This window comes from Conger conger, chromosome 9 (genome assembly GCF_963514075.1).
Source record: "Conger conger chromosome 9, fConCon1.1, whole genome shotgun sequence".
NCBI lineage: Eukaryota > Metazoa > Chordata > Actinopteri > Anguilliformes > Congridae > Conger > Conger conger.
The window spans coordinates 23,281,409-23,290,197 of NC_083768.1; the positions used below are offsets into that span (position 1 = coordinate 23,281,409).

The window sequence follows — 8,789 nt, forward strand, 5'->3', positions numbered from 1 at the left end:
CTTGATGGATTATTATTATGTGGCCGTGGATTATCATTATACTGGGCTACAACTTGGTTATCTGATGGCACAACTTATTACATTATTCAGTTATTGTTATACTTATCGCAATAAAATATGTTATTCTCACAACAACATTTTTTGTTTCGATGGAGAGAATATCTGTTTGGATCAGTTCTGTTTATTATCTCATCTTTTGATCAGTGTTCCTGATGACCTGCAAATCTTCCTTGTACATGCATTTCAGGTGTTCTGTGTATTAATTACAGCTATTTTTATACACAGTCCCCCCATTTTACAGCAGCAGTTGGCTGCCACTGGAACTGGCTCACTTCTCTTCATTGCTGATGTAACTGCTGATGGCAGCTGCAGAAGTAATTCTGATCTGCGCAGAAACATCTGCTCAGATCCAACCAAATGCCGTAAAAAAAAAAGGGATTTGGCAGTGCTTCACCTCGGAGCCGGATAATGACCCCAAAAATACTGCAAAAACTGTGGCAATGTTTAAAAATCACTAATCCCTACACAGATCACCCAATATGGATGTGGATACCCTCATGTTAAATCTGCCAGTTGGCATTTTATCGTCATTTATTGTTTTATTTATCGAGTGTGCTGGAGTACAGAGCCAAAACGGCAAAAATTGTGTCACTGTCCCAATATCTTTGCATTGAAGTGTATGTAGAATGAGTTCATTTGTGTTAATTTGATATGCACACCGAGAAGGGACTGAATTGCATTTTACTTGTAGATACTACTTGTAGGGGTATTGATGTCAAATGCAGTTCCCTCCAAAAGTATTGGAACAGCAAGGTCAGGGGTTTGATATACACTGAAGACAATTGAGTTTGAGGTCAAAATATGTTTTTTTAAATAAAAATTTCAGCTTTTATTTCCGTATCTAGATTTGTTAAACAGCTTAAACCATATCACCCTTTGTATCAGACCACCCAATTTTTTCCGAAAGTATTGGAACATATGAATGACAAGTGTTTCTTGTTGCCCAGATGTGTCCTGTTAGATTGATTGGTCAAACAATAAATAGTTCTGAATGTCTACTCTTGGTTTTAGCCTTGGGTTTTGCCTGTGAAGACTCCAGAGAGCTGTCTTTGGGAGAAAAGCAAGTCATTTTCAAGTTTAGAAAAGAGGGGAAATCAATCACAAGCATTGGAGATAGCTTATATAACAACTTGGAATGTCATTAAAAAGAAAAAAATCGCTAGCGTACTGAGCAACAGACATCGGCTTTGTGTCAACCAAGGAAAACAACAGCAGTTGTTGTCATTGCGAGAGCTGTGAAGAAAAACCCCAAAACATCAGTCAGTGACATCACAAACAGTCTTCACAGGGCAGGGGTGAAGGTATTTCAATCAACCGTTCGAAAAAAGACAATATAGATGCAGCCACAAGATGCAAACCACTCATCAGTAGTAAGGCGAGGCAATCTCGGAAGGCAAGATTTCAATTTGCAAAGAAGTACAGAGATGAGCCACAAAAGTTCTGGAAAAGTTTATGGACTGATGAAACCAAGATTAACCTCTACCATACCGATGGAAAGGCCAAAGTGCAGAGAGAGAAGGGATCTGCTCATGATCAATAAATGCAAGCTCATCTGTGAAGCTTGGGCTTGCTTGGGCTTGCTTCTGGAGTGATGGTAGCTGCAGGATTAATTCAGAAGTCTACAAAAACATTCAGGAGCCAATTTATGGAAAAATGCATCCAAAGTACTTGGGAGGAACTTCATCATGCAGCAGGACAATGACCCAAAACACACGCTCATCACAACAAATGACTTCATTAGGAAGAAAAAGCTGAAGGTTTTAGACTGGCCAAGTCAATCACCAGACCTTAACCCAATTGAGCATGCATTTTACCTCCTGAAGAGAAGATTGAATGTAAAAACCCACAAAATAAACAAGAACTGGAAGTAAGTAAAAGCCTGGAAAAGCATCACAAAAGAAAAATGCAACAGTTTGGTGATGTCAATGGGTTGCAGGCTTAAGTTGCAGTACCTTTATAAGGCACCAGATGGTACCCATGGCTTTCCCTGACTTTAAAACCATGAAGCAAAAGCTCTTTAGCAAACATTTCCACATTATTTTTCATTAAAAGTGTCTTCCACTTTTTGAGCTATTGCGCTTTAAATAAATTAATATATATTGAAAATGTATGCCTTCCGTGTGCGTGTATATGCACTCAACTAACTGCAGATGCTATTTTTCTGTGTTTTGTGCCATCAGGATATCTGGGACAGCGCCAGTCGACAAGAGTTCTGAGCTTTACACTCCTCATTCAGGTAGTAATGACTCACCATCTGTGCCCTACTGTACTTACCATCGCTGTGTTTCCAATGGTTTTGAGTCACTGATGCTGCCACACATACTGAAGAAGCTTTAATTTTAATCCCACACGGGATCACTTTTACAGATACTGTATCTGCAAGGAACATCAAGATCAAATGTTTATTTCCCATAAACAAGACAGTCATCAGTATTATCTAAAGATGAAAAACGCTACATTGGCTGTTGAACCTTGCTGGCAATAGAACTGGATTTATTTATTTGGTAATGGACCAGAAAATTGTAGCTTTGTATTCCAGCTGAGGCTGTACTATTGTACCATCGGGCAAAGTCTTCAACTAGAAGATGAATAATGAAGCAACATGTTATAAATGTAAATCAGTCAGACAATAAGTAATAGGTGCGGTACAGTACTTTGTCACAAAATCACCAGAGAATTAGGCAAGGCAAGGTTTGAATTGTGCTTCACAGGTCTCAAGTTCATTCTGATTTCCAATTATGGTGTTAGGTGAGTGCATGCCTAGCTCTGCTGTAGCTAAACTGGGCTTGAAAGAGTCAGTACATATATTTACAGTTGCTTGCTACCCAGACGTGTACTGTGACATTTCCCTCCTCTGTGGTCTATCAAACCGTGGTAGCGTCTGAGCTCCAGTTTTAGTAAACAATCATGCTTACCCTGCAGGCTCATTCATCCACAAGTCTGGCTACACGGGTGAAAGAAGCAGAATACTAAAAAATAAATCTAATCTTATCAATAATTCTCACACTAGTAAATATACATATAGAGACTAGAACGTGTCTGAATGTCAAACACATCTGTTTAATATCTCATACAACAAGCTTTTATGTAGTAGAGGCTTAAAATAGTATTTCTGGATTTTTGGTATCCTGTAGATCTTCATTTTAGATGTGCAAAAATGGAACTTTAAATTCTTTTTTGAAAGGTAAATAAGTGTTTGCTTAGCAAACACCATAATTACAGGTGACTTTAGTTTTCATGAGTTTCCTTTTATACAGTTCAGTTGTAGTAATTCCATCAGATCCCGTAACTTGCTTCCCTAATCCTCCACTTGTTACTGAAGTACGTATCAACCAAATTCTGATTGGTTCCAGAGTAGAGCTTGCATAGACAGTATCTATGCTAGTGTGTGCCCAGAGCCAGTGTCTGTGACCTCTCTGATGTTGTCCTTGACTGAATTATGGATCTCTATGCAAACACTTTCCATCCAATCTGTAGCTTTTATTACAAAGTTTAGAAAAGGCCTAAGATCTCAAAGTTGAATATGGCTTTAAGGCAACCATGTTCAGTAAGGTAAAACATGACACAGAGAAGTGCTATATGCTAAGAAAGTATGTTGCAAGGTCTTAAGGTCTTATCTTTTTTTGGTATGAATTTTGGTATTAATAATGAAATGCCTCCCATTATAGAATAATAAATGGTGCAGAAGCAGAATTATTTTGGACTCTGAAGTGCATGTCTGCCTTCCATTTTCAGTGGAGCTACAACCCCCAATCCCCAGATGTTGACAAATGATATAGGCCTCACACAAACAGCTGTAGGGATCCAACATTTATTTACCCCCATTAACTTTACAATAAAACCATCGACATCTTTAAATGTTAGCAAAAGAGAACAAAAATGGTCAAGAACTTATTTACAGACAAAAATGCAGAGTAAAGGCTTACGTTTTACACATGACAACCCCGCCTCCATTAAAACAGTGAACACAGTAGACTCTGAAAGCTCAAATGTGTTTTTTTTAGCCAAAAAGAAAATTAAAGTACATTGTAAACAAGCAAAAAGACAATGCTTTTTGAATCTTTAAAAATGCTTATCGATTTCTCTATACAGCACAAAATAATTGAAATTGGGGTAAAATATAGGAATGTAGAACTCTATAAGTTGGTAATATCTGTTTTAAATTCCTTATAACAGTCATTTAACATGGAGAAATCCATTCTGCTCCATGTAGTTGTCATAGATTTTTCAGATCCTGGAAGATGAGAAAATAAAATGTTATAGGGGTGCCACGCTATTAAAAAAAGATGTAGCGTTTTTGCCAAGTATTGGAAAAAATGGGACATCTGATTCCATCCATCAATGAACAATCCACACCTACAATTCTGTCAGCCCCTGTACACATTAACAAAAACTCTTTATGGGAACAGATTAATTTTTTTATTCAGAAACGTGATAGTTCTATCTGTAACAAGAATACCAGGGCAGTGAACTGTTGGTCAAATTGACATTGTGATCTTTCAAATTATGTAGGGTCTTTCGTATTATGTAGGATCTTTTTAACGAACGTGGCACAAGGAGTCTTTCACGCACATACATATATATACATATATACACATGTATATATACACATGTATATATATATATACACACATATATAAATATATATTTTTTCCTTGAAAAACAGTTCAGAGTTCAAGATAGCAATCACTCCTTCTGTTCGGAAGGTGCGGCAGGTGTTGAGCTGGTTTCCTCTGCAGGTTTTGCAGGCTCAGGGGCAGCAACCTCCTCTGCCTTGGCCGTCTCGGTGGCCTGTACCTCCTCGGCCTTGGCAGGGGCCTCCTCAGCTTTAGGAGGTTCCTCTCCCTTGGGTTCCTCAGCAGGCTTAGCCTCCTCCACCTTTTCTGCCCCAGGCTCAGCCGCAGCGCCGTTGGCCTCCTGCTTCTCCTCAGCCACCTCCTCCTTGGCCTCTCCGCTGCTCTTCTTAGACTTTTTCAGTGAGATCCCCTTGAACTTAAAGGAGTTCTTCAGAGAGAACTTCTTCTTCTTCTTCTTGGGTGCCTCCTTGGTGGCCTCACCCTCGGGTTTGGCAGCCTCGCTGTCGGCGACCGGCGCTGGCTCTATGGCGTCCCCGGCAGCCGGGTCCTTCGTTGCCTCTGCTGAGCCGTTGCTAGCTGCTGCGTCTCCATCAGGTTTAGCAGACACATCCCCATTTGTCTTGACATGACCATTCTCCTAAAGGAGGGGGAGGGAAGGAAGATACAATGATTATTACTTTCTGATTTGTGAACCACACAGAATTAGATGAACAAACATGGCTATTCTTGCAATACTGATTTCTGATAATAACATATTGTTTCAGACAAACAACTCAACATGTCTGTTGTAGAAAAATACTAAGTGGTTTGCATTTTCACATTAGAGATGAAACAAGCCTATTCGAACATTGTGACAAACACGAAATTGGAATTAATTGGTCCGCAATATCGAATTGTTTCTGCGGTTTAATCATTTGGCAGGTTTACTAAGCGCAGTTACGTTTGCATCGAATCCCTAGCAGGCGACGCCTTGCAGTTGCATATAGAACCGTAAGGGGTCTGTCAAGTTCCATATATCTAGCGCGAACAAATTCAGGGGCAACATCCTCAAACAAAAGAGCGAGAAGAACGTTACTCCACTGAGTTCTGGCAAGCTTACATCCTCACCAACCAGCTATCCACGCTCATTTTTAATTCGTCATGAATGAAAGTCATCGAGATTCTATGCAATATGGCCAATGTTAAATATTATTTCATGAAACGTAGCCTATTCTGGCATTTCCCCATGCAGTATTTTTGAGTACAGTCCGATAGCAATCCAGCAAGTCCTATCCATTTTAGATGGATTCTGCGGATGGGAATTTTGGTTAACATGACTACAAACTGATAGGCGGTAAAATTGTAAAACTCAAAATGGCTTTGTACGAATGAGCATAACATTATCTAGCTGAAGTTCGCCATTGGAAAGGGGTGGTAGCCGACTAACTGTAACGTCAGTTAACGTTAGCTGATGCCGATGTTCATTTTTCGACTTTAGACGTTAAGGATACAGGCAGCTAGTTCCGCTTTTTTGGCTCTGTGCAGCCAACTAGTCAATCAAAATAACTTTTGCATACATTTAAATAATACAGTAAATAAATATATTTCTTCCAGAAAACACACAATACAATAAGTATTGTTTATCTGCAACAAGTCGCATAACGTTTGACGTTACATCGAACCCAACTCTAAGCAATACGAGCAGGGTAGCTGAGCTAACATAATTCTACCTGATGCTCAAGTTACAACCCCCATCTGATTTTCCCAAATCAGCCATCACGAGCCACCAAATTAGCTGGCTAAGTACTCATAACATACTATAACACGTTTACTCAAATGCATAAGAAAATGATACAGTTAAGTTAGCTACCATATTTTGCCTCAGTATCGTTGCCTTGACCTTTCACACAGCAAACAATGAATTGCAATTTCAGATCATTTCCATGGCAACGTTTTTTAGCCATAAGATAAGTTCGGTACCTAACTGGTCAGCACGCAGAGGGCTCGCCAGCTAACAACACTAGTAAGTTACACAGCAGGTTAATTCGGCGAGCAAAAGTGACAGCAACGTTGGCGTTATTTCTGGATGTGCAAATGCCAACGCATGTAGGTGCCTACCTGGCCATTTGTTTTAGCTGCAGCCGGGTCAGCAACAGCGGCTTTTCCATCCACAGCCACTCCTCCCTTAGACACTTGGGATCCCATTTTATTTTATTGTGCCGGTAGATAACAAAACAAAAAATCTCAAAAGCTAATTTATATTAAATCCAGCCCGTGGAGGGTTATGTGCATCCAAATGTGGAATCAGAAAAGGCTTGATTGTGGTTTTTCTTTAAATCTGTAAAATTGTAGTTTCTCCAAGCTTGCGACCCCTGAAGTCCCCGCGCTCACACCACGGACACTAGACGCTCTATACAATTATATTTTCTACAACGGTGCTTGAAAAATAGCCCTAGACTCCACCCATGGACGTCATAACAAAGCTATATCCAATCGAAAACGGCGGGCTGGGACACCACCGACCACCTTCTTTTTGCTGTCTTTGAGTTGTAGTAGCTAAATGGCTAACAAAGATAACATGGTAACTTTGGTACTTAAAGTGGTTGAAGGGATCTTCGTGAAAGATCAACGAATTTTAAATTAAGAGCGATAGGTTTTACGATGTGGAACATGTAGACGGTAACAAAGCAACGTCATTAGTGCTTAAATGAGCGTCAATTACTGCGCTGCCAGGCGAACAATTTCAGCAAGTTGGGTCTGACCCATAGCGACCATGTGCAAGAACGCAACTGTTGATGGGAAATTGGATGCATGCATTTTGAGTACAGAATGCAACATGATGAGTTTAATTGCGTGCTGTAAGAGCAAGGCTCGTAGCACCCATACGAAGTATAGGCAGATTTGGAAGCTTTGTTCGACCTGGTTTGTGCTGGTGCATGTGCTGGTGTAGATTGATTATACCGGTATGGCCACTTTGGAGAGATAAAATTGCAAGATGGCAGCCACTTACATAAATTATACGTACTTCATAATCATAGTAGTGACGTATCCATTTCTATATACACAGCCTTGTTGCAAAGAGATGTTTTTGGAGCACGACACTATTGAGCTTACAAGATAGGAAAGTAACGAAGGTTAGCCGACTAACAGTGCTTGTAATCAAAGGGTTTTCGTGTCTTTGTATTGAATTGTCCTATTTTATTACCCCTGAACAAATTACCTGCATAATTAGAGTCTTAACAACTAACACACTTTGGCTTGTAATCCACAGGTATTTTCCAAAGGTAGCCTTGCCGGCCGGCTGTCTGTATTTGAGCTCTTTGTTTGAATCTCATGAAGCATTTTTAAAACTACGTTGTCTCTGAGCAGATTTGGGTTTTTGTTCTCATTCATTTAAAAACGGGATAAATATGATGGTGGTAAATCACAGAAGTTTGTAGTATATTGCATACATTCTAATCTATTTCTTCTGGGTTCTTCAGGCTTCAGTCAATTGTGGAATGTTAATGCTCTTCTGAAATGTAGACCATGATTTTCTATTTATTTATGCAAGTGTGTTTAATGCAATTCAATCGTAATTACATAATTTATTTCACAGAAAGTTTACTAAGGAAACATGCTGGATTGCCTTCCTGCTCATCTGATTAGTGGGCTATTGGGAGAATGCAGGCTAAAGTATTTGTGGAAGGTCTTTCCCAGTGGTTCTGGTTGCTGTTCGCATCCACAAATAATGTCCGTCTAATCTTTGGTCAGTCCTACCTGATGCCCACATTGCTATTCTCACACCCAACAAGTGACTTCTATTTCATTCACATTCATTAATGTCATTCTTTTTTTCCCCACTTTCACTGTAAGAAATGAGAACTAGCTTCTATGCAATCTATAATTTATAGAGTTTCCATGGGTGTCTTGACTAGCATAAAGTCCCTACTGTCTTATTGAGGAATGCATGGCATGCAAATGATACCAAAGACTTATTCCCCTCATTTATGCGGGTCTGTTTCTGAGCATGGAATAACCTTAGGGGTTAAAAATTCCTGCTCTCATGTTGGTGACGGAATGCTGAAAGGGTGTTTGAAAATAGCCAGATTTGAAAATGTCCCCACCCCGCCCCCCCTGGAATTCTTTAGTGCCTTTGTGATGTGGTTTATTTTTTCGATGACGAGCCTACAC

The 8,789-nt window shown here is 39.7% G+C and overlaps 1 protein-coding gene across 1 annotated transcript; it reads right to left on the reverse strand.

Moving 5' to 3' along the window:
• Positions 1-3,855: 3,855 nt before the first annotated feature.
• On the reverse strand, positions 3,856-7,382 carry marcksl1b (MARCKS-like 1b). Its single transcript, XM_061255444.1, has 2 exons — positions 6,735-7,382; positions 3,856-5,274 (listed from the first exon to the last, which is right to left on the reverse strand). The coding sequence occupies exons 1-2, from the start codon at positions 6,819-6,821 to the stop codon at positions 4,747-4,749; spliced, it is 615 nt and encodes a 204-aa protein (XP_061111428.1). The 5' UTR covers positions 6,822-7,382; the 3' UTR covers positions 3,856-4,746.
• Positions 7,383-8,789: the final 1,407 nt, after the last annotated feature.

Bases quoted from the DNA above. Each gene is read 5' to 3' on its own strand.
- marcksl1b (XM_061255444.1), bottom strand. From the start codon at position 6,821: ATGGGATCCCAAGTGTCTAAGGGAGGAGTGGCTGTGGATGGAAAAGCC. The intron at 5,275-6,734 runs GTAGGCACCTAC...CCCCTCCTTTAG, and splicing joins CAGCTAAAACAAATGGCCAG to GAGAATGGTCATGTCAAGAC.